This window comes from Cygnus atratus, chromosome 8 (genome assembly GCF_013377495.2).
Source record: "Cygnus atratus isolate AKBS03 ecotype Queensland, Australia chromosome 8, CAtr_DNAZoo_HiC_assembly, whole genome shotgun sequence".
Lineage (NCBI taxonomy): Eukaryota > Metazoa > Chordata > Aves > Anseriformes > Anatidae > Cygnus > Cygnus atratus.
In genome coordinates, this window is record NC_066369.1 from 22565020 (window position 1) to 22591486 (window position 26467).

At 43.1% G+C, this 26467-nt stretch overlaps 1 protein-coding gene across 1 annotated transcript in view; it reads right to left on the bottom strand.

Moving 5' to 3' along the window:
• Positions 1-26467, bottom strand: part of EIF2B3 (eukaryotic translation initiation factor 2B subunit gamma) — a 96329-nt gene that overhangs the window by 9049 nt on the left and 60813 nt on the right. The window contains exons 7-11 of the mRNA XM_035538127.2: positions 20071-20201; positions 19216-19409; positions 15016-15093; positions 14398-14546; positions 2621-2724 (exon numbers count right to left, since the gene is read on the bottom strand). Of these exons, the coding sequence (XP_035394020.1) occupies positions 2621-2724; positions 14398-14546; positions 15016-15093; positions 19216-19409; positions 20071-20201 (656 nt within the window). The remainder of the gene's footprint in view (positions 1-2620; positions 2725-14397; positions 14547-15015; positions 15094-19215; positions 19410-20070; positions 20202-26467) is intronic.

Consider the following 26467-nt stretch of genomic DNA (forward strand, 5'->3'; position numbering starts at 1 on the left):
TTGTGCTTAATTCAATCCCATTACTCCCAGCTGTACCATTTGGACCACCCTAAACATGCCCCTGCCTCTTCCGCAGAAGGAAAAGGATGAGAGCTGGTTTGAGTTACGTTTGCCTACCATTTGTGGTAGCTGTTCTTCTGCCATCCTCCTTCCGTGGAACTGGAGTTTCGCTTTCTGAAAGGAGGTCAGTGGCTCAAAGAGCTCTTGTACCCTGAGCTGCCTGGGCAGCGTGACCAGGGCTCACTGGGAGCAAACAGCCGGTCTTGCAGCAAAGTCAACTCTGGGATTTGCATGGGGCTGCGCAGGATGGTGCGGGGAGCTTCCTACCTTTCATAAATCCTGGCTGATGCTTTGGAATAAGGAACTGCATTTTTTTTCTTCTTTAATGTTTCTGGGAAGGTGTGTGCAGCTTTGCTGAGGTGGTTTCTAGCGTGTAACTCCCAGACTGGGGTCAACAGCCAGCTGCTACCGCTTACGTCTGCCGAGGTGTGATCAGCTTGCAACAAAAGGTGGCTGCGACCCAAGAGAAGTAGTTTTTTTGTAACCTGGCTGTGAAGGCTAGAGCTTGAAGAAGGAAAAGTTACCAAACAGAACAACACAGCCAAAGTCTTGATGAAAGGGGGAATATGGAAACAGACTTCCAGGGCCACACCAAAAGCTTGGCACAAGATACAGGAAGTCTTGGGCAGGGGAAAGGAAGTCATGGCATTCTTTCACAGCAAAAAAAGAGGGCCCAGTTTACTGCGGGACCAGGCAAGGTCAGAAGAGACATGCTGGGCTGGAAAAACTCCACAGTTCAGGAAATAAGTCATGAACTTCACAGACAAATCCCAGACCACCGAGGAGAACCTGACCCCCAGCCCAAAGAAATTCCAGAGCGGGTAGGAAACTGAGGCAGGGAAACGAACTGAGGCTGTATTATTTTTTCTTGCCCAGCATAATGGTGTATTCATAATCTACCCGAACGTCTCTGCTAACGTCAATCATACGTTCCCGAACAGTTTAACTGGAGGGCCCACAGACTCACTGAGAAGTGGATTTAAGCTTTGGAGAGGTGAGCACGTGGCCCTACAAGAATAGGCAAATGAACCACAGTTTCCAGCCCCGTTCCACTCCCTCCAAATATGTTGACAGGCCCTGAAAACTGTCCAGACAAGGATGATCATGAAGAAAGGATGATTTCCATACCAAGATCAACTAGACTAGGGTCTGTACCCTGGAAGAGACTACCAAAGCAGACGTGAGTGAGGTCAAAGCGTGATGCTTCTGTTTGAAATGATCTACTAAAGAAATTGAGCATAGTCTTACTTCCTGAGATATTAGCTAAATCTACACCCTGTTTCCTCACAGTTCAAACTGGAGGGTAACAACCTGGTGTGACCTGATCCAGTTCTCCTGTTGACTCGTGCTCAGGGGAAGGCACAGATGGAGCACCATGAATAGTGCAAATCTTCAGGGGTAGGCAGGCAATGAACCCCCAAGAACCACTGATTCAGAGTGATGTGTTGGGCAAAGCCATGGGTAGGCAGAGATCGTGGTACATAGGGACCAAGACCACAGCGCACAGCACACTCACTGGGTATTTCCTACAGTACCCGAGACTCACAATTGCAGGACCCACTTTGTTTCCATGGGTCTTTTTTACTCGTAGTTTCAAATTAAAGGACAAATTTCCATACGCATAGCTGACAATAGGTTATGGCATACGACATTAAGTGCAAACCCTGCTCTGTGTGAGGACACTTACAATTGGGAAACCACCCATATACTATAAAGACAAAGCAAGCAAACAAATCCTGATCTGACTAAACAACTTCACATGGAGCCTGCAAAGGAACTCACTTTTGTCCTCAGTCCACACCCTAGAGCAGGGATCTGCCAAACCCCAACCATAAATATTCATTAAAAAGCCCTCTGCTTGGGATGCAGTCACTGAGACAGCCATTTCCTGCCCATTATCTCTTCGGGCAGGAAATCAACAGTTCCACTCAGGCGGTTACCAAGCCCTCACCACTCACAGCTTGATTGGACGGCCTAAGTTTGCCCAAATTAGGGCCACATAGTTGTAACCTCTCTGAAACCCCAAAATAACATTTCATTTCACTAAAGCAGATCTGAACGCGGCCGCCCTTATTTTTAGTACTGAGCAGAGCAGCTCCTAGTGTGATGCTGCACTTTGAGCTCCTGCTTGGAGCAGGGTGAACGGAGCACGCTGACACCCACGGTTGCCAGCACAAAGAGAAGGGTGTCTGTCTGATCAATAACTTGACTGCGCCACCCCTGACACTCACAGAGAGGATTAGTCAAAATAACAGCTCCTTCTACTGAGGACAACTTCAAGATGATCTAATTGTGGTCTCTGGGAAAAGACTGTCTCAGCACCCAATCTTGTTCTTCATAATAACAACAAAGTTCTTCTGCCAACTTCTGAGGAGCAAGTCCCTGAACTGTTCTTGTGCCAAGAAACTGTACTTTCCATGAAAAAACAGTATTATAGGACACCACTCTGTAGAGCTGCCACTGTTCACTGGCACTTTATGAAGAAACAGGAGGAAAATATTGAGGAGGAGATTCTAAAAATTAATTATAAATGCACTGTAAATACAGCTCCTCTACTTACCTTTGGTTTCCAGTCTCTGATCGCTTCCAATTAAACAGTCTTTGATGTCTGCACCCTTCTCTATCACAGCATTATGGCAAATAACACTGCCCTGAAGACAGCACCTACAATGCAAGCACAAGGTAAAGCAAGAAAATGATTTAAAATGACAGGTACAAAACAAAAGAATCCAACAGAATATCTAAAAAGCCTATGACACAATCCTGTAAGTAGGCTCGGTTATGCTCTTTTCTCAAAAACTCCACTAATCTTATGCTGATCCTCACACCCAGCTGCCAGAGCAGGTTTGCAAAAAAGGGTTTCTGGTTTTACCTCCTGTTAGAACAGTTTCCCTGTACGTTTCCTTAAAAGAGGAAGTCCTGCCGGAGGATTTCACAGACACGACACTGGCCTGGGAACTGGGACATGGATCAGGTCTCATACTTTCCACGGACAGTATGAGTAACTGCACGGGTCGCTTTTCTCTCAGTTCCCCAGTTAAAAAGAGGAGAACGAGCCCCATCCTTCCCTGTGAATGCTGCTGAGAAGTTTCATACGTTCATACGTTCCAGGCACTAAGAAGGGATGGTCAGAAAGGGCAGAAGATCAATACCTCAACTGGTTGGCTCTGTTCATTTCACATTCAAGCAACCAAACACAATTACTCTGCAGTACTAAACCAATGAGACCCACACTGCAACTCTGGAACTGCTCTACCAGTTGACACCAAAGTCTGAAATCCACATAGGATGGAGCTTTAGCTAAAGTAACGTTCTTCCAAAATGTTTCTGAATCTGCTTTCAAATGTGCCGATCTGATTGTCCAGGCAGGAAAGAAGTTCAGAGTCCAAGCTCCATAACTCCTCTGTTGAGAGATGCTGAGTGAGTTACTGCGTTGGTCTGTGCCTGCAGATGATTTGTGTCCTCATCTTTATGTGTGCAGAGATAGGTAGACTGAAGGACACAAAATGTGAAGGCATCCAGCTAAGAAATGCCTAAATACACTGAGTCTAACACACATCCAAACCAGCTGCTCGGGAGGAAGGTATAAGTGAAGTACACAACACACAGAGACGGAGGTAGTCTGTGCCCCCACATTCATTCTAGGCTGAACCATGGCATTGCACACCTCTTCCCCAGCATTTCTGTTAATGACAGTTACAACCGTGGATATTCTCACCATCCTCAGTCAAATAGGTGATCTCTTTCTGAAGTTTTTGGTTTCAGTGACGTTCTGCATGGTGAGTCCCACATTTTAACCGCTCTGTGACACCTGCAGCCGTTCCCTACCTTGGCCCCAGGTCTCACCACTGCTCACTGCACCAGCGAAACACGGCCGCACCACACTGTCAGGCTGGCTCGGGAACAGAAGAGGTGTCTTGGAGTTTGAACTAAGAGCACAGAGGGGTTTCGGTACCAGGTCAAAGCCCTCAGCCTCCATTTTGCAATGAATGGAGAGCCAGCCAGCCACGGTCCTCAGGAGGAAAGAGAAGCATCCATCCTCACTCCACTCTGCCAATCCTGGAATGAATCCCTAGTATTTTCCTGCTTACACATCACCGTTATCTAGCATAGAGAATTTGCCATTAAACATCTAACAATTCTGTCGCTCATGTGAGCCAGAGCAGAAACCATCTGCCTCACAAACACGGCATTAATTCTGCAGGAGTAAAAGCAATAAAAACGGACCTCAGCCACGGTGGTTAGCAGTTACGACCCCCCTTGAGCAGACTGTCCCCACTGAACAATCATTCTTTTAACTCGCTTCGAACTCCCCCTCCTCTGACCTACAAGGAGGCAACGTGAGCAATTATGCTACAAGTAACCAGCTCAGGTTGCCTTGGCAAGGTTTTTGCTAACATGTTAATAAGATAAAAAGCGGCAAAGATACACAGCAGACCCCTGCCTGCCTTTGCTCTCACACTGTCACGAGCTGCTTCCTTTCCAATGGCCCCGAGTACCTGCGCAGGGGCTCAGGCCATCATCTCGTGCAGCAGCATTTGCTGGGGGAACACAGGACTGGAAATCGTGCTGGAAGATGAATCGGTGGAGGGAGGACTGCCCACCACCGCTGCCATCCTCAGCTGGCTTTCAACAAGACCAGTGAAGGGGATGGGAGGGACTGCTCTTTGCCCACCGAAATGGCTCCCATCCAACAGGCGTGCTCCCAAATGCCTCCTCTTCGACCGCTTCGAGCTATGCAGGAGAGAGCTCTCCCCGGTGGCTTTGAGGTTCCCACCATCTATCACTTCTTCCAGGCACAAGAAGAGCCGTGGGTAGGCTGAGACCTCGCGGCACCACCCTCGCCCGCTGTAGCACCAGCGGAGGGGGGGGGGGGGATCTGAGCTCACGGTGGGGCCGGAGGACGTGGGACGGGTGTTCAGAGCCTGCCTGGGGAGAGTGTTTCAACTCCTGGGGCAAGAACAGCACTGTAACCAAGAAAGCGCTGATGACATTAGCATCGAAGATAAGGGGGGGTCCTGCCAAACCATTTGTTGGAAGGACAGCCCAGGGAACCAGGGCAAACACGTCTGTGCCAGGTGCTTGCAGACCTTCCCCAGTGCCAGGGTAAAACAAAACCAAACAACCCCGCCACCACGGGAGCTTCTTAAACCTTACAAACCCCACCAACTGAAGAAGCTTTAAAACCGTGCTCAGCACTAAGATTAGCCCAGTCACACAAACCAGCAGCGAATCCGGCTTTTATTGCTCAAGTGGAACAAAACTTCAGGAGATAAAAACACAATTTGTGGGTGTTCCCTTCACCCGCTGACAGATGTAACACAGCCATTTTGAAACCACTTGTAAATGCCTTTTTTCTAAAAAGTATGCTCGAAAGCCTGCCAAGAGAAGTATTTTGTGTGTTTATTTAATTTTTACTATTTTTTTTTTAAATTGAAGAGTAAGGAATAAACTTTTATTCTCTTACCGGGTAAGCATCACATCTCGGGGCAATGTGCTGTATTCTCCTCAGATAAATAGCCAGCGGGTTTCCTGCCCTGCTTAACAATTAGGTGCCATTAGTCCTCAAAGGTGCTCCGACAGCATTCAGCTTCATCGAAGTTGTTGTGTGTGTGTGCATATGCACATATTTGATGTAGAGCTTTATAATGCAAACCATATTTATTTTTTTGCCCTTAAAATGTAGTATATTTTTAAACTTTTCAGCACTGTGAAAACGGATATCTCCTGACCTTAAAATCCAAAGAGCATGTTCAAACCCACAAGAGGAACTAATTTGGGGCATTTGATTTATGGCTGAAATTTCAATTTGAATTTGTTTTAAGTGCAATCACAAACTGTGAGTCTGGCAGCCGAGCGTTTTTGCAGAAAATAAATAAAAATATTCAGTGCGCGTCTGCATTCTAGAGAGAGCATTTTTACAAGCCCGGTCCTGTAGTGGTAACAGATGGAGATGTCGGCGAGCTAAGGCATTAATTTCTTCCACAGGTACAATGGGCGAAGGAAAGCACAGGCGAGTGAGTGTGTGCACGGCCGTGCACGCGTGCGTGTGGGTACATTACACGCCTCCATCTGAGACAGCGAGGCTGGCTCTGGCTTCTTTTTTTTTCCTGAAAGTGAGAGAACAAGAGCAAAAGGAGTAGTGGCCAAGGAGGCATGGGGGGATTACAAGGATTTAGGTCTTTAAACTGCAGACCACCTAACAAGATCACTCTGAAATGCCACTAATTTCAGCTAAGGCCACAGACCTCCCTTCCTCTGCCCTCCCTCTCCCCCCCATTGTAAACAACTAATCCCAGCAGAAAACAACAGAGAGCAAAATGTACACACATTCTGCAACATTCCAGGTCCGGCTTTATCTTTTATTTATTTTTCCAAAAGGTCAGCGTATGTATGGAGGGAGAGGGGGGAGGGGAAGAAAGCCAAAAAAACCTCAAGTCCATCTCTTGTGTGGGCTCGAAGGAAGCCGGGAGAAAGCAAAGTCCAAGAGCACACAATATGGAGCTTTTATAGCGCGGCGATTCCTGGCCTCGGCTCGCTTTCCCCTCCCTCTATTTGTGGCAAAGCCACATAGCTTTAAACCAAAGGACAGGGTGGTCGATTACATCTGAAAGAAATGTAAAGAATTGAGAAAGAATTCCATCTCCTGTCGAAATTATAAATAAGGAAGTATTAGTCCCCGAGACAGGCTGATTTATGCAGCCCTGGAACTGCTGACTTTCAGCCCGAGTATCAGTCTATAAATCAAACCCTTAAATCAAGTGTGTCAATTGCTGCAGCGCTGAGACACTTAAGAAAAGAAAGGCACCTACCACCGAAAGCAGGAAGACTGCCAGGGGACTGAGGTGCTGTACCTTTCTTAATTTTCCAAAGTGTAAATCTGAGATCAAACGTCCTTTGGGGGAATGGGAAATCAAAATACGCCGCGCTCAGCACACCGGGAGCAGGCTGCAGGAGTCCAAGGCACAACCCCCTAATTACAGGCTACCCACTGATTATTTAGGACTCCGTGATTAAAGTGATGAACGCTCCTGGGAGAAAGGGGCTTAAGTAACCGAGGTCAAGACCTCAACTGCAGCTCTCGCCCGCGTTGTGCAAGCTTAGGAAGGTATGAATGTCACAGGTTTGCCTTACAGCAAAGCTCCTGAAACGCCAATGGAAGCTATCCAGGTCTGCTGGTTTAATCCAATTGTGCCAAAAAGCCGACACGACCTCCGCTGGGAAGCAAAGCAAAAGAGGTGTCTAAAATGCAACGCTTAAAACTACAGACTCGAGCTGAAGAAAGAGCTCGAAGCGTAACGCCTAGGACGGCCCGTGGGCAATGCTCCGCCGTGCCAAGAAGTCAGGGCTCTTGCTCCTCTGGATGAGCTAGGAAGCAGAGAGACTGATTTGGGAGTTAAAAGCCAAGGGTGACATGCCTCGGCAGCTACTTTGCTGACGGAGGGGTAACAGCTGTGGATTCCCCTGGGAGCAACATCCCATTCTGCCTTGACCAAGGAGATAACAGCCACGGCAGGCACCTTAATGGTGGGGAGAGGTGGCAAGGAGGCGGGCAGAGAGCTCTCAAAGCTACCAGCAGCCCCTCAAGGAACCCCCTTCAGCCTGTGTCTCTGTGGCTGGGACACGCAGTCACAGGGACGAGGCACAAAGAGCATGGGAAGCAGGGAAGAGGCAAAAACACCATTAGGAAACTTGAGAACCCAAACGTTGCCTTCACCAACATTTAGTTTTACACACTTAGGAGCCAACCCAGGGTTCTGCGGATCTCACGTTATACACTCAAGTAAATACCAGAGACTACAATAGATGCCAGCAGTACGTGCTATAATTTATAGATACATTTCAAAGAAAGCATTCTTAAGTGAATTTGGGCTTTGATCTCCTGTTTTTCCCCTTGGGGGTAACAAAAACATTCTACCAACCCCCTAAATTCTTAACCCGTCTCTGAGGGTGTTTTCGCTAAGGAACTTGTTTTATGTCTCTTTTCTAGCCAAGCTCATCACTGTGGTATGGCTCCTTTACACTTCTTCCCCACACCCTAAACATTTTGCATTACATATTGCGTATACTTGCCAGCACTCGTATTTTCCAGTGAAAGTTCAACTGACCTTAAAGGGTTGCCTCAAACCTACCTGAACTTGTTTTATTAAGTGAAACTTAGGCTGCTGGGGGAGGTCGCCTGCAAGGTTGTGCCTCGCCTCTGAAACTTCAGATAAATCCAGCTGATCTCGGAACAAACAAATTGGTGGCCTTTTATGTAGCTGAAAGCCCGGTTTTGCACACTTCAGCAAAAGCGCACGCTGAAACCAGTTTCACACCAGGAAACCCTACGCAGGAAAACTGACCTCCCTCTGGATTCCCTCTTACAGAGTGGAAGGGCCACATCCTGCATGGCTTTACACACGCACAGCTGATGCCCAGGAGAAGCTATGTCTGTTTTAAGGTAACAGAGCAGAAAAGCTGTATCTTCACTCCCATCGCTGAGTTTGCTTTGCTTGCTCACCAGCTGGCCCAGTCAGACTGACAGGGATAATTGACACATGTTTTCCCTGGGGTTTTCAAGGGCAATTCGGGACTGAGCACTGTAGCCCTCCGTAGGACATTACTGGTTAAATCAACTTCCATATCGTACAGGCTAGGTTTACAAGTAAAAGAGGACTTTCTAAACGTTGCCCTTAAAAACAGAGGCTGGCTTCCTGGAGCTAAGCTGAACTGGTTCAACTCCGCAGTCCCCTCAGGAACTCAGAGGAAAAATTCTGGCACCGGGAGAATTTCTTCCTTTTCCATACCCAGGCTGGGAAAATTTTCAACAGCACCAATGGCACTTACACAGAGATTCCCACCAAAACCCGAGAGCAATCAGATGCTTTGAAAACGCGCATACCCCTCTTCAATTAGAGCCATGTGGCTAGCAGGAGGCAGAAGCTTATTTATAGCTCTGGAGTCAGACATAACTCTGGCCACCTGAAGAAGAAGATCAGCAGAACGAGAGGAGCTGTTTTAAAATGCCACTTTTCAGAGCTGACCTGTGCTTTAAGTTCAACATTTGGCATACAAGATGTTCGTAAAATGGTGAAGAGCTCCCTGCGCTATCAGGGAAACATCTGTATCTGAGTTTAAAGAACAGGTGATTTATTTGAGATAGATTGATGTACCAGGAAGCTAGCCAGAAGAAAATGTTATTTTGAGGAGCTGAGAGTAATAATGGTTCAGAGATTCACAAGATAACAGGTACTATATGAGAAATATCCTAAATACAATACAGCAGAATTCAACTTCTGTTGAAAGCAACTGAAAACTGGCCCTGCAAGCAGCCTAACTGCTTTCCGCTCACTGCTTGCCTAGTTTGTCCTCTCTTCTTCAATTTACTTTCCTGAAAGCAAACTCTGTTGACCTGAGGTTGTCTCTACTCAGTATCTTATGAAGCATGTGCAATGAATTAAATAGGAGGATTAAAATTACGGTTCCTGACCAAAAGATTTTACAGTATAAAACCAAAAGGTGGGAGAGAGAGGACAGAACATATCTGCTACATAACCAAGAGAAGTAAGAGCCCTTTTTACAGGCAAGCACTGTATGTAGCTTTATTCATATATTCATACTTATCTACGTCCATGATATATTTTATATTAATATATACTTTATCCATATTTAAGCTGAGCATATGCTTTTTCTGAATTAAATACTCACTTCTCATGTGCCTTCTGCAAAACCTATTCTAGACTGGTTCTTTCCAACGTTAGCATAGGGCAGGGGTGCAACTGGTATTGGGAGACCGAGCGTCCAGAAGACAACAGCTCAGGATGCAACAAGTTTGGGAATCCCTGCATAAGCACAACTTTATTCCCAGCTTTGCAAGCTATGGTGCTGGAAACGACTTCATCTCCTCAATTCTTTCTCATGAGGGAATGCGCTGTAAAATACATTTTACAATTTCAACAAAATGTTGCTTTGGCAACAGGATCATTCCTTCGTACTGCTATTATCCAACGGGAAAAAGACCACTTATGTGCTGAACCCCTATAAATGCTCGATTCCATCCTGGTTTTAATTACAACTTTCTTCAAACCGCTCACTGCTTCTACATCAGGTGCTGATTTGGCACTATTGAGGAAACAACCAATAAACTTCACAATCAATCTGCAGTTAGTAGTCAATCCAGCTCAGCTTGCTTGTTGTTTTCTTCCTTTGTACATTTTCTCAAAGAAAACTAGCAATAAATTGGAGACATGTGGTAAACGCGAGCAGCGTTTAACTAGTCGCACGTGGTCTCGCTCCAGTCCACTCACCGAGTAACGTTACAGCGTCTGCGCCACCCACTTCAACACAAGTAGCCAGAACGTGATGAACGCAATCCAACCCATAACTTACTGTCTTCGTGTGACTGAACAAGTTAGATGCTAGTATCAGCCAACGTAACGTTAATTGGTGTCAGTCCTTCCTCCACAAATGTGGGTACTTGAGTCCCCCATGCACATTTTTTATCCGGCCTATCCTTTTGCTGAGATATCAGAGCTCCCAAAGGTTTACCCCATTTCCCACTGAGACTTGTCTAACTTTCCCCAACATCAAATATTCACACCACCCCCCTGCACTTTTCACACCTCACGGTGCTCGGTGTCACCTCCTTTGCCCCAGGCTGCCGGTGTTACAGCGTGCTCCTCGGGAGGCGAGCGGGCTATAAGGAGAGCACCCCTACATCAAAGACCTGGGGATGGAGGGGCCCTGCTGCACGGCACCACACCTAACCCACAGAACAAACAAAAGGGTCAGCCCCAAATACAACCCAGACTGAGGACATGCACAGCTACCGCGGGAGCATTCAGACGCACGGAGCTTTCGCGTGCCCTATAATTTCAGCTCGCTGAGTAAGTTTTCTCCAGCCACGTAACTCAGTGCAGCCATTTGTCACCGAGCTCTGGGGAGCCGTGCAGAGGGAAACAAGAAGCCTTTCCCCGCTGCAGCCTGTCACCTGGGCAGTCAGCATCTCTCAGCACTTGCGCTGTTGTATAAATTACGTCCCTCCCAGCTTGGTCAAGGATGGCCATCATTCAGCACGTATGTAATCTTCGCTATTTTATTGTCTCATTGATGGAAGAATTAGCTCACAGCAGGAAACACATTAAGAAAGGACTAGCAATTATTTTGCCCGTGTTGCTAACTTCTTTAATCCCCTGTAATCTCTTCTAAGGGGGGATTCATATCTACTCAAATCACTTCACAGGAGACATACATAGCTTAACAGAAACCCTACACACCAGGGCTGGGAAAACCCAAACCCCTGCTACTGCTCCTGCAGAATATCAGACATATCAGCCATCACTGGAGAAAGGATCGTAACTTGCAAGCAGTATGCGATGGTGAAATCAAGTTTCTTGATCCATTCAGTTTTGAAGGAACTGTTTCAAAGGGCATCATCTAGGTCATAACCTCTGTTTCTACAGTAATAAGCCAACCACAGCCTAACAATAAGAACCTAGTTTTGTACTAAACCTCTTGTGGTATTCCCATCTGCCCAGAAAGAATCTATTTGTCCATTTCAGAAGCTGGTATCAAATGTAGCAAGTCTTTCTGGTTTGGAGATGTAATTTGTGGGTCCCAAAGCTCCAGAAACTATGGCATGTCCAACAGCATCCTCAATTCACAACATTACAGAGAACCATCATGAGACAAAAACATCGTCACATATTCCTTTGTGACCATTTTGACACCGTTAAGTGAAGCTGCTGAGCACTTTTCCAGCTAAGATGGGGCAAAAAACAAAGACGGGTGAGATTCAACCCAGAGAAGCTCGAGGTGATGTAAGTGGTAAAAAAAATTATCAAGGCAGCGTCATGAATAATGACAGCTCTTGATAAATGAGCTCAGAACGGAATGCTGAGCAATTTCTGCACTTTGTTGTTCCCAGACTCCTGACTTTCACAAATTATTTACCTGATCTTTCTTTCTTCACTGGGTTATCTAAACAGCTTTGTCTTTTCCATAATATGTGCCCTATGGCAGTCTTCTCAGCCTACTGCTGCAAGTTGGTATTACTGCGATGAACAGAACTGGGACTGGCCTTCGGTTATCGCTCATGTGTGACTAGGGCACAACACAGTAGTCCATTAGTTTGCTGGAGCTGCTCATGTCAGCATTAGAACACATATTCATTAGATGATACAGTTTTATCTACTTCTCAGCACAATTCCAGAAGTTTCTAATATGCAATGCATTAGATGGTGTTAAAGCTGGCTTACATCAGAACATTTGCTATGCAAAAAAAAAAAATAAAAAAATTAGATCTGCTAAGGCACTTTATGAGCTCATTTGCTCATTTTGATTCATATCAGCCAACATATCCTGACTTTCCAACTAAAGTGGAAGACGTTTTCTTAGTTGGTGATTAGGTAAGGACTGAGTTACTTGGAAATGCTTGGGAGAACAGATGTTTGTAAAGCAAAGCTGTCTGCTGTGGGCAGTTTAAAGCAAAACCACGTATAATTTATCCAACTTTTGCAAATGAGTCCATCAACATGTTTAGGAATCATTAACATTTTAACAAAAATCCATCAGATTTAATCAAATACATGAAAAAAGGTCAAAATACACAGAAACTGTTTTCACTAAGTTACAAGCAAGACCTCTTTCAACACAACTTAGCAGCTAGGCTATTTCTGTATCTCACCATCTGTGTATGAATGACTTCATCCCTCTCTAATCTTAAGGATTACAATGATGCAATAAAAATACTTTATCAGTGCTGTACCTGTGTAGATCCACGCAATATGAATTACAATATGCTTTTAAATGAAGCTCCACAGTCTACGATCTTATTTCTTGCTGGAGATGAATGATTACAAATTTGATTCCAGTGCATCAGTGGAGCTACTCAGGGGGAAAACTCCAGGGACTGCAAGGTTTTTCTGTCATTGGTGGTGACATTGTTTTCACTGAGAGTGACCAGAGAATAAATTGTTTTCCAGAAATTCACTAAATATTATCCAAAAAATTAGCTTTAACATCTTATCATATTTATAATGCCTGTGGAATTTTGTTGAATGCTTATGATAATGACTCTTGAGCTTGATTCAGGATTTAGAAAACAGTATTACTATATAACAGTGAAGACAAACACAAGCTAATTTGGGACTCTTCATAAAAATACCACTGTTTATACACTCAGCTGCCTCTGTGGTAGAGCTGCTCACCTCGTATGCAGAACCATACTATTATGACTGTGGCATCAATTCATTAATCAAAATGACAGAGGGTCCCATGATCAAACGAGAGAGGTTCTGGTACTTCTTATGACAGCAGCACTTGTGATACAGCCATACTGGATCCATTTGCAATTGCACTGGAAACCAGCTATTTTCTATACTCAAAGGAATTCTGATTTATGATGTGCTTGAAATTACTGTGGATTTCTATTAAAGACAAACACTTGGCAGTAAGGTACCATACTTACCTGTAATTTAGTTATGTAACAGTAGTATCCTCCATAGACCCCACATCCTTTGGGTTTTTTGTTTTTCAGATATGCAGGTTCCAGAGCCAACTTGGCGTTTTTTAAGAGTTTGGCCTTTTTCCTGAGGCCCTAAGCAAACCTCAAGCCATGGAGGAGGAGGGAATTTATACAGGCCTGCACAGACTCAATCAGCAGTTTCCTTTCCGCTGACATCCACAGGAAGCCAGCTTGTATGGAAAGATGGGGGCACGCAGACATCAACAATTACATATATGCCACTTTTCCCACATTTAGAAATGAAAAGCTCAAGGCTACCTCTTTAGCTGGTGTCTTTAATGCATAGGAAACCTCTACTGGCTGGCAGATTTTCTCTTTGAAAAATTTATTCATTTATTCTATTACTCAGCATACACAGTAGTAAACTAAAGCTTGCAAGATGACAAAAAAAGGATCAAAGAAAATGACAGGGAAAGTTGTAATATTCTAAGGTGATAACATCATTTCCAGTTGGTAAGTGTACCACTTTAAAATATATCTCCTGACCCAAATATTCTAGGTATACTCATAGACCCAGCTACTAAAATAAAGCTTGGAAAGATGGCACACAAATCTATACAGAGTCATACATCCTCTTAACTTAATTCCACATTCTGAAGATGGTATGATCTCCTCTAAAAAGAGCAAACTATGTTTCAAGACTGCAGGACTCATTAAATCATTTCACTTCTGCATTTTTAGCCTGTTTACAGAGGCATTTCTGACTTGTGCCTTAGAAACATCTCTCCTGTGATCAACTGTTACTTACAGGACAAAAATTACAGACTCAGAATCTATCTAGAAAAGCGAACAGAAAATTTAGGGGACTGAAATACAAAGAGGTAACATACCCTTCCTCGATTGTAACAGAATTCATGATGATGCAGTTCGTTATCTTAACTTTGTCCTTTATGGTACACATGCTGCCAATGATGGAGTGTTTAATGGATGTCTTCTCCCCCACTTGCGTAGATGACCCAATGATGCTGTCTGATCCCACCTAGGGAGGAAAAGAATAGAAACTGGCAAAAGCACCTGGAGCTCTCCGATCTGTGTTCTCCAAACATGTGTTCCAAACAGCATGTCTCAAGCATTCATCCACAGAGCGCACACTGCTTGACCCTCAGGGATCCTTGGCAGAGGAAAGACCTAAAAATTTGGGGCCTGTCCCATAGGCAGACAGATGGATGGTCTTCCCAAGCTTTATTAGCTCAGTAAAATTCCATTTTAAAAAATTTACCACATTAAATTAAAATTTACCAAACATGTTCAAAGACAGAAACTGAAAGGCAGGAACTCAAGAGAGAGCCTACAAGCAGACACTGGGCTGTACCACTCACATTGCAGTTCCGTACTTCAGAACTCAGCTTCACATCCAACAGTGGGACTGAATTTTACAAAGCAGTTCTTGAAGCAAAGGGCACGCAGACTGTATTGAAAGAGCAGAGACGGACAAAGGGAACACTTACCATGCCTCTGTCAGTGATCTGTGCAGACCCGTGAACCAGTGGCTCTTCCAGACCCAGATTAAGCAATAGTTTGGGAACCTGGATGAAGAAACCAGCACCGCAAGTTAACACGACAAGGCTTTATCTGTATGGTACATGAACAGCTCAAAGATGGCTTTGGTTTCCATTGCACTTATATCATAAACTTATTAACTTACAGGAAAACGTAGCTTCCTGAATTTTAAACCTGCAACTGGATATGTGGGGTTTATTGTCTTCCCATTTTGTAAAGGAGGCAGGTATGCTTCCACTGCAATGTACTGCACGTCTCCCTTTAAACTCAGCTTCCCACCAGCAACAAGCAATGGATCACCAGCAGCAAGCAGGCTGCAGGTTCCAGCAGGACACAGTGGCATCCCATATACTACTGTAAAGGTTTGTCCATCATCTGCCATTTTAAATGCAATTCAAAATGGTTTTATCATTCAGTAATGCCACAGAGAGAAGCAAGTAGTAGCAAATATAAAACAAACTGGCATAAAAGATGACTATGTTTATCCCGCTCAATGAGGTAGCATGCTGAGATGCAGGCAAAAAAAAAAAAAAAAAAAGTATTTCAGATGTGTAAGAAGAAAGAAACTACAGTTGATCAAGTAGCTATTCCAGATGGCAGAAAGCTGCAGAAGAAAAGGCTCTTGACAGAGAGTAGACAGGTGTTTGATAAGCAGACAAAGTAGCAACGGTAATAGAGAGAGACACGGTCCATTAGGTAGCCAAGAACAAATCCATCGAGAGCAATTCTGAGCTGGCTCCCAAAAAGAAAGGGGAGCCAGTGCAGTAGGAGGATGGGATATCACGCTACCATTCCCCCTTTTCTAGGTGAAAGAGCAGCCTGAGGCACTCTGCTTCTCCTGGCGTCAGGCTGGGGCCAAGGTCACACACCACAGGAGAGGCGATGACAGCAGGGATGAGGATCTCAGGCGAGGCAGGAGTCTTGCAGACACGGTGCTGCCCAGAGCCGCTTGCAGCGGTGAGGCAACATCTGATGCACCTTGGTGTGACAGAGGTGGCAGGCAAGGAAACACAGAAGGTACGGAAGGTGGCAAACCGATGTGTGAGTGCAAAGAGGTCTGTGCCAAGGCAGATCACGTGCCTGAGTGAGAGGCAGGGCGTGCTGTGGCTGTGTGGGGCTCTGCTTGTGCTGCTTGGCCAGCAGGATGCATGTGCGGACTGCCCATCGGGGAGGGCAGCTTGTGTCAGCACAGTGATGGTGTGACTGGGATTGCCCCAAGGCAGATGAAAGGCTACTCGTTAAGTCTCTCTTCCCTACCTAAGCATCTATTTCGACAAAACTCTTAGGAAAGCTGTATCTTCGAGATCTCTCTTGCTGTTAAATTTGGCTGAGAGTCGGCAGCAATTTCCACACTTGTTAGGAAGGAGCTGCCATCCAGTACGATGCTGTAAAATGGCTTCCTTGGAAAGCTGGGATAATAAGAGCTGATAGCTAGGGAGTGAACCTCAAGAAGCAGATCCTACAGATGTGAAGGAGTTGGGATCAGATCAGAAAAAAATATCTCAAGATCTCAAATGAGATGATACTTGCAGGAAATTGTTCAGATATTCATAATATGACCAGCCCGTTTCCCTTCCAGCGTGCAAGGATGGGCAAATAGTGCTGTTTTTGATATGATAAGAATTTTCACAGTTGATACTTCATTCAGATGAATAAGATGAGCTCAGATGAGCTCACATCTCTGAGCTACCTCTTCAGGTTGCCTGCTGTCCCCAGTAGACATTTCTATACCTGTAACTCTTCACTTCTTGGAGATGTCTTCCTACTAGACTTGTATTTTCAAAAAAGCAACAAGGTAGGTTAGATCCTTCAGTCCAAGATGCAGGCGTTACAGAAAACCACCAGCTTACCAAAACACCATAAGCTAGGCCAACCCAGCTGGATTACACACTGGCTTGGTGAAGGGACATCGTCCTCACCTGCCACACAGCAGGGCAGCCACACCAGATGGCTCCGAGACACACCAAGGCATTACCTACAGCGGAGGCTGGAAGGATTCCTGTTGTCCAGTGTTGCTCTGTGGGAAGGGAAAGAAACAAGGAAAGGCTCTTGCCCTCCTCAGTAGAAAGGTGGTGTGATAAAATAAATAAAGGATTTTACCGGCCAGAGCAAAACCCTTATTAGAATCAGTCGGTGGTAGTGCAGCCTGAGGGGTGACCCAAGAAAGCTACCAGCTCAAGCATTCTACTCTGAAAAGGAAGGTTAGATAGGGGGCAGGAGTCAGAGGGAGTGCCTGGGTCAAGGGAAGGTTTAAGATGTGTTTGGATTTAATTCATCTTACAAAGAAACTATTTCCTGCTATTGAAGATAACTCCCTCCTGAACCCACCTGCCCACACACAGGCTGCAGGCATCCAGAAACCCAGCTGGAAGTGAAATGATGTGAGTAAAGTGTTTCCTCACCAGAAGGGCAATGGGTTAGGATGCCATTCCTTCCCACGGCTACTGGACTGGACTGCTACTGCTCTGCAAGTCCGTCCTCTAGGACAGCAAAATTATAGGTGCAGGCTTTGCCTGGAATCGGAATCTGGTCTGTGAAGACCAAGAGCAAACAAGAAACCAAAAGTCTTCATGAGAGACCAACAAAACAATGAAGAGAGAAAAAAAAAAAAAAAGGACGTAAAACTGTATGTGTATCTTTTACCAGGATTAAGAAGAGAAACAAATATAGAGTGGCACCGAATAACTCCTTTCTCACAACCCATCATTAAGCTCCGTTTTATGCTTTACCTCCACGTAGTTTCCTTGGAAATTTTACCATTCTGGAAAAGTTAAAAATTCAAAGAAAATCCTCTCTGACGTTGAAGGCCCCAGTGTGATTTCAAAACACTAATTCTATGTACCACCCAGGAGCAAACACATTTCCTGAACTGACCAAAATGTAGAATATTTAGGTTAAAAAAAAAAAAAAACACAAGCACCACCAAAACCCACATGGAGTCTGACTGGCTCAACTCAATAACTTTTTACTGAAGTGGCTGCTGCCAAATGTACACGCACACTTCCCCTAGCAAGCGGTATTCTCCCTTAACCCTTTGGGCACACTTGTTCCTGATGTTCCTGGGGAAATTTTTCCCTTTCTGACAGCAGTGCTGCCTCCCTCCTCACTTCCTCACATCCCTAACTATAAAACAACTTTATTTCTGTGCTCCTCTACAGGCACCAAAGAGAAAAAGCTCCAGTGTGTGAAATCACTCTGCCATGCTGCAATTCTAATTTGCATAAATTCATTCATTAATTTTAGTAAAAAGAAATCAACTCAGTCTGAGAGCAAAGGCAAGGAAATGACCACTTCCAGGACTCCCAATACAATATACTGCTCTCCCAGCCCCACTTCCAGAAACCCTGAGTCTTACCCTATTGCACTCCCTTACAATCTTGCAAAACTAGAGGAAATTGTCCACCCTCACAGCATTAAGTTCATCACTTGGAGAGTAAAGTGAGAACTTGTAAGTTGCATCAGCCAGTGTAGTTAAAAAAATAATTCATGTTAGGAGAAAAAGCTTTTAACCATCCTCTCATTAGCTAGGATTTTTATAATCCTCCCCTATGACCTTTTGTTTTATGAATTCTTAGTAGTGTGGAAATAAATGAAAGCTGCAACAGATCAACACATCACCTCTGTATTTACCTGGAGTGCCAATGTACTGAAACCTGTTCAAAAAATAATTCTTTCATAATGGAAAGTATTAGGCGTTCTGAATGTATGGGTAGTTTTAAGACGTCCTGCAAAACATTAATAATCTTTGCCTTTATCACTTAGATAAACATTTGCTAGGAGTCCAGTCAGAACTGATCTTGACTTTAGGACATGGAGGATGCTGACGGGATGATCTATTGAAGCTACTTCCAGCCTAATTTTCCACACTTCTTGACTCTCTGGCTGCAGGTCTTGACACCCACAAAACCCAGAAGAGTATCTGGGGTGGGGGTTTTCTTGGCTAAATCAAAGCTATGGAGGAAATTAGTGACAGAACTGTTTCCTTGTCTCACGTCCCTATCCAGCAACCAGGAGGGTGATGTGGGTAGATAAAGTGGCACTGGTTCAATTCCCACACGCTGCTCAGCTGTATCACAGGGAGACACTCCTGGAGACCAAAATGTCTCAAACTGCTGTATTCCCACATGCCTGTTCTTCATTTTTCTCACCTGTCGGTTAGCTTCAATATACAACCCCAGAGTATTCACTCGGAAGCACAGTCCCTCTTTCATTATATGGACGTAGCAGCGTACTTTTCCTTCGTGGAGCGTTTCATTCATATCTCCTCTATGATCATTCCAACAAGAGTTATCTGGAGCAGGTTTCAGCAAGCTATTATCTTCCTTTATGAAACTATAAATGTCTGGAGAACACACACATGCATGAAGTTAGACAGGATTTAATGAAATGCTTTCTGAAGAGGAGTACTATTAAAATACTGTTGGTGAAGGGAAATCTTTGCCCCACATCATCTGAGTGGCTAGATACTTAGCAATCATTAACAGATGTTATCACATCTAGTGAGTAAGTGCTTATTTTTATTCTGCAGGTGGGAATCAAGGGATCAGGACAAATGCAATGTTCTGCCCAAGGTCAGACAAGGAGACTGTGGAAATGCTAAAACTAAATTCCAACATCTGAGATCCTGTCCAGTTCCCAGTGCAGGGTGGTTAAGGCTTTATCTGTTGCCCTACACAATGGAACTTCCTCCTAAAATCACATTTTCAAAGGTGCATTTATCTATACTGGATTCTGGAAAAAAAAATAGAGCACCTAGTTGATTTGTTCTTGATTTATACCAAAATAAATGAGGATTTTGTATTTGTATTTGTAAAACGCACAATGCTCTTCAAAATTTACTAGAATCTTTGTTATCAAGAAGTAAAAGAGAAAACAAACAACAACAACAAAAAGCAAAACTAGTTTTTCAGGCTAATTCTGTACTCTTTCCAATACTTCAGCTGTAGTATATGGGATTATATGGGATTTAAAACCTTCATTGAATTTTTGATAGTCATACTGACCTAGGGATGCTTGTTCTTTTTTCTTTTGGTCCTCTTCTTTGTTGTTGAGTCCCTTCTGCAATGATGTAGGAGAAGAGAACTGTTTCCTAACCAGATGTGGAATCAGTTCACTCCGGAGAGATGTGATTGACCTGGGGAAGGAGATGCACATACAAAGTCCGTGAACTTTAAAACTCACATACCTTCATTTTCTTTGCATAACATTAGCATTATGCAGATTTTCATGAGGACAAATCCAAATGCCAGATAGTCCAAGACATGTGGCACTAAGGCAATGTTCAGTAGTCGTGTGCTTTCTTAATACATTAATTTATAAAGGAAGTTTCAAAACAAGGAAAAAGCTTCATCTTCAGAACCAATTCCCCTATATTGTAACAGAAATGCCTATAATTTAATAAGGCATCACCCTGCAATTCATGGTTTTGTGCAGATGGAATGCAGAACAGTGCCAACACCACAATGGCAACAACTGAAATCCATTTTACATGGCTTAAAAATGGCATCTGTTTACAGGAAGAGAGAGAATAAAGTGTCCATAGGGGAAACCCCAAAGAAGTTCCTCCTCTTTATGACAAAAGTATGGAAATGCTCAAGGACATCTGAAATATCTGATTCTTAAATGAAGATATTTCTAATATAGACATTAATGATGTCTGTCCTCCTGCACACATGAACCATCAAGAGCACTTTAAAGTCTCAGTCCTTTAACCAACAGAAATCAACAAGCTTAGGTCCCAAGAGTTTCACGTTCTTTAGGCACACCAGTCCAAAATAGATCAAATTCAATAGAAAAGCTTCCAAAGACTTCAGCATTTTCCCTGTGTACAGATTTCAATTTTTACTATATTAATTTTGACACCTCAACTGCAGGAGTCAGGTTATTGTGAGAGGTTTCTGATAAAGCACGGACTTGAACCTAAGCCACCAATGCCTTAAACAATGACCAGGATCGCTAGATTATCTCCCCTCTTGCATTGATTTATACATTACAATGAATCAAGAAGAAACCTTCCCAATAGACAAATATCAGCGTAGAAAGTCTACTGTACGATGAGATTATAACCCCTGTAATTTAATTTTAACTACTAGAAGCTAATTCCATTTTTCAATAAAGCATTTGGAAAAAAAAAACACCAACAAACGAATCATTGTTACAGTTGCAGTGCATGAGCTGCAGTCTTAAAAGAGCTTTATTGTTGTTGTGTCATTATTTTAACAATCTGCATTTAGTTACCGAATTGTGGATTATTGAAAGTAGCGCTTGGGAAAATCACGCGGAAAATAAACTCAAAGTTGGCACGTGTAACAGGAAGTGCTAAACTTCAGAGGAAGGACTGGGAAAACTAAACACAGAGAGCTTGACTAAATGAACTCATCAAATGATAACTTGCAAAAAAAAGAGGAGTTATTCAGAATGGAAAGTAGCAAGGCTAGGAACAAATAATAGGTTAAATTAAAAGAGGAAAGTGCTAGAATGGGTTTCCTGAAAGCAATTTTAAGTTGGCAAACCCTCTAGCTAAGCGGGATCTTAAACAGCTCACGCTTTATGAAACACAGGTCACAACCCTTGCAGGTCCCTGTTCAGGTGAACACCACAGATAAAACTAAAGGCCTGAACAATTTTTCCTATCTCTAAGTTTGACAGGAAGATTCAGACATGATCACCAGTGCAGCCCTAAGAAGAAACACAGTGTTTTCCCGTTCCTCGACAAGCTTTTCCTCCAGTCCACTGTAGGTCGTGCCACATCCTCCATCTGGCAGTGGGGTCATCTCACCCATCCCACATCTGAAATTCTGCTTTTTTTTTTCTTTAAGGGAAATGGAAAGCTCTGCTCTACAGTCCCCATTCTTTAAAATAATATTATAATCATCTTCAGATAGCTGTATTTCAGGAACTAACGAAGCAAACCACTTCATCCGTTGATCTCAAACCCTCTCCATGCTAACCATTTGCAGGCACACTCTGCCACTGCTGCCCCACGTGTGGCTGTGCAGATGGGCACTTTACTAGCCTAAAATGTTTGCCTGCAGCTGTGCCATTCAGCAATGATTTCCTGCTCGGGTTTTATACTCCATCCAAAACCGACAATCCTGTGTTTCCCTCAGAGGCTGGCCATGGCATTTATAAGATATATTACCTATAAAATAGCCAAGTATTTGGCAGTCTTAAATAGTCTGATGCAGAGGACAACACAACATGGTAGGAAATGAAAGCAGTGGAAAGGTGGAAAGACAAAGTTTTGCCCGGTTTTCGATGTTTTACTCTTTCTTGGCAAAGTTCCTGAAGTTTTCCTGCAATTCTCTGAAGTGTTAGCCACATTCCTTCAGCAAAGGTGGAGAAAGTCTCTGGGTCATCTATAAGATGTGGCCCAGGAACACACGCTTCTTACTGGAAAAGGGGAAAGTTTGCCTTTGCTTGCTGTTTAAGCAGAATTTATTTGTAACATTAAAGGAATTTTCCTTTGGAAAGAATTAAAACATTTGCAGCAAGGCTCATAGTGACAAAAATTTGCGAATTTTTTGTGACAGATCCTGCAAGCATGGATATACGAAGTGATAGCGTGAGAATATTATCTGACTGTCAACAACTGGGGAAAGCAAACATCTGGCTGGGACTAGAAAAGGAATTCAAATCAAAAGAGGGATAGGAGTGAAGAACCTTCGTTGAAAGAAAAAAAATCAATTATCAAGAGTTTGGAAGTACCAAGTAGCCTGTAACACAGGTTCAGGAGAAAACAAACTGAAGAGGTTTCTGATCCACTGTGATAAAAATTCTTATAATAAAATTCTGAACTACACATGTGTATATTAAGATGCTTATTTTAAAGAAAGCAATTTTTTTTATTCTCTTCAAATTGCAAAACTTGGCATCACCCTGGTTTCTAACTATGTTATTTTCTCCAGCACCAAGAAGTAAGAATGAAACACCCACTGAGATCAACATAAAGAAAAATCTACTATATCCAGGAGAAAGAAAGTGGAGGGGTAGGTAGAAGGAGAGAAGGGCATAGAAAATTTTGGCAAAAACCCAGTAATAAGCCAAATTTGAGTAACCATGGTCTGACACCTCACAGGCTAATCCAGACGGTAGAGACGATAAAAATGAACCTGCTTTTGAGAACCATTTGCCAAAATAAACATGCTTTCATAAATTCCAGCCGAAGTGACAAGCCTTTTTCGTGGTTTTTCATTCCCTAAAATTTTATTTTTGAAGTGATATCTGTCTGTTTTCACCTCAGCAGAAAGTAGCAGATTTTCAATTAAACTGCCAAGTAGCAGGTTTTCAATTAAACCAAGATTGACAGTGCCAATAAACCGCTTCTTGTAAAGGAAGGGGTGCCCTGAAGCACCTAACGTGGCTTCAGTCTCTTGAGAAAAACGAGAGATGGCAGCAGTTCTGGAATAGGTCGATTCTGAAAACATTTCAAGCATATAAAAGGAATAAATATATCCGGGATGGAATCCTCTGTTCAAGTAGTAGGTCACAACAGAAGCGGAAATCAGCAAGTGCATCAAGAGACAGTGCATACACAGGGGAAATGAAGACAACAGGGCAGCTCAAATTCATGGTGTATGTGCAAGAAACAGCTGGAAATTCAAGACAAGATTAAAAAAAAACAAAAACCAACAACACAACAGCACAGGAATTCCTGGGAAAAGTCATATACTTAATGTTAGCTCAGAGTACACATCACTCATTTACAGTCAGCTCTCCTGCACTGACCTGGTAATTCTTCTCAGATTTAGGGATTATAAATCTAGGATATTCAAGAATAAATTTATTTAAAACCTAAAATATTAAGATACAAGAATGGATACTTGGCCAAACAACTCTAACTTTACTGAGTACTATCACCATGGGAGAAAGAAGTACTATGCTTTTAGAGTCCCTTTATCCCCGGTCCCTGCGCACCGTGATGTTTTCCCAGTATTCCTGGCATTTCTGTATGACAGAAAGGGCAGAGTTAAGGTTTGGGTGGAAGTCAAAATTTTAACTCGTTAAGAACACTAGGTGAAAATATCCTGCATCTTTAAATTTCATATTTAAACATAGCTAAGCAGAAGTTAGAACAGTCTGTGATATTGCAGAGGTAAGTCTCTTTGGATGTTTGAAGTCTGTATCTCTTTATTATTATATTACATTATGGATCACAGAGGGCCAGCTCAAATACAGCTGTCTCTGGGATGAAGACAAGCTTATTGAAACTTTTGAGAGAAATGAAGAACAATGGAACCAACTGAAATGCAAGACGAGTTTGGGGAAAAACAACCAATCAACCCACCAAAGACAAAGATAATCAGCTAAACTTAAAAACAAATATATTTCACAATCTTTCAATGGATTGTGATTTCTGCTCCTTAGATGTACATATTACCGGAGGCTCTCTTTCAGACAACACAGAGAATAACGGTTCTGACCAATGCTGGTAAAGAAAAAATCTCATTGAGTACTTTACAGCTACAGAACAGTCTACTTAAGTCTAACTTTAAGTCATCTTGCAAACGTCTGGGTACTAGGAGGTGCTGTTTGGCAAGACCCACTGCAGGATGGGAGCATCCGCAGCTTTTCTTTCCTGCAGCTATTTCGTACAAGCCTGAACACGACTGTCAGTTCCATTTACCAGCTGTCATTCATTTTCATTTTCCATGTTTAATGTTAAACACCATAAAACAGTATTAATGAGTATTAGCATTTTAATATCCTTCCTTTTTTATTAATCTGTGATGAAGCGTGAAATGTACCATTGCTGTCAGCACCCACCTGTGAAATCTGCTATTACCCTCCCTGGACTGGTTACAGGGGGTCTCACTTGCTATCGTTATTAGCGCAAGCAGCTATTTCTACAGGCACAGATAGAGTCTGTGATTCCTAAAGCAAGCAGATTATTAGCCCTTTTGTTACCCAGCTTTGTCTTTTCTTTTTTTAAATAGTCTAATGTTAGCTTTTGTATGACTCTGCGAGCATACAGTGGGTTGGGTTCTGATCTTCGCTCTGTGGCCTTGCACAGAGATTCTTCAGATCACATCAAAAGGAGAACATGAGGCTGTATTTCAGACTGGTGCTCATAATTAACGTTAGAAATGTATACATAAATACAACTAAACAAATCCTAAGGCACTTATAGTTTTGGCCAAAAGAAGTTGCATGTTTACTCAGAACAATAAAGATGTAAGAAACGGGGAGAGAGAAAGGAAAAAAAAAAGGAGGGTGTGTTGGAAGAAAGAAAAGTTAATTCTGAACCCTGTAGGTACATAGTTCATGGTTCTCATCGCTTAAAGGATAAAGCGAAATAACATTTAAAAATTCCATGTAAGCTGGGAGCTCTCTTGTTGAATCTCAACGTTATTTTCTCCTGATCCTTTGATGGAGATTAAAAATTTCCATGTGAATACAAAGAAAGAAACAACAGTTACTCTGAGATTTTTTCCCGAGCGTTTAATGCTCCAAACTAGAGCAGCCAGCCACCATTCCCATCTCCTCCCCCCTCCTTCAGAAAAAAAAAAAAAAAAAAAAAAGTCAACTCACTTTGAAGAAAAGACAAAACAGGGTCAGGGCAAGGGGGATTAGGGAAATGATATTTATATCATGGACCAAATTAAAATGTCAATGCGAGAGGCAGGCAAACAGCCCTTGCCACATATATACACCAGGCATGTTTCCTCAAGGAAACAGGAAAGAGATTTGAAAAGAGTTAATGCAGTCCTGAGTTAATACCACCTGCCTCAGACTCAACACCACTTAAAAGACAGTGTTTGGGTCCATTTCCCACAATGCGGTTTTAACAAGCACAATGGAAAAAGCAATTACGGGCCTTTTCCCCTTCTTCTCACTGATTCACTGCTAAAAACGCTGGAATTTCTGAGACATGCTAAGAATGTGGAGAAAGCAGGCAAGGACTTTGAACAAAAGGAAAAAAATATCAAATGATAAATTTGGAGGGTGTTCCACAGCCCTGCAGAAGGTTAATCTGCCCGTGTATCTTTCAATAATTTCAATATATATATATATATATATATGTATATATATATATATATATATATTTGGTGTATCCAGGCCTAATTATAATAAAGGAAAACTCTACAGCAACCAGGCAAGCCCATAAACTACCAGGCAATCACTTGTGCCTAATTCAATAATCCCCAACACCACTCATGGCATCAAACAGATGTTATTTCTTGCTACACTCTATTTGTCATGTCCTACTCTCAACAATTTTTACTACAAAAAGAGTAAGTTTTTCACACAGCCCCAGTTTGATATTAATTAACATATTTATCAATGCCTTTCATTATTTTCAGAGCTCGAAGCCTACGGAGAACAGAAGGAAACTTTGAGAAGTGTTCTGCTAAAAGGCAATTCCACATGACTGCATTTGTGCTTCATTTGTCTTTCCAT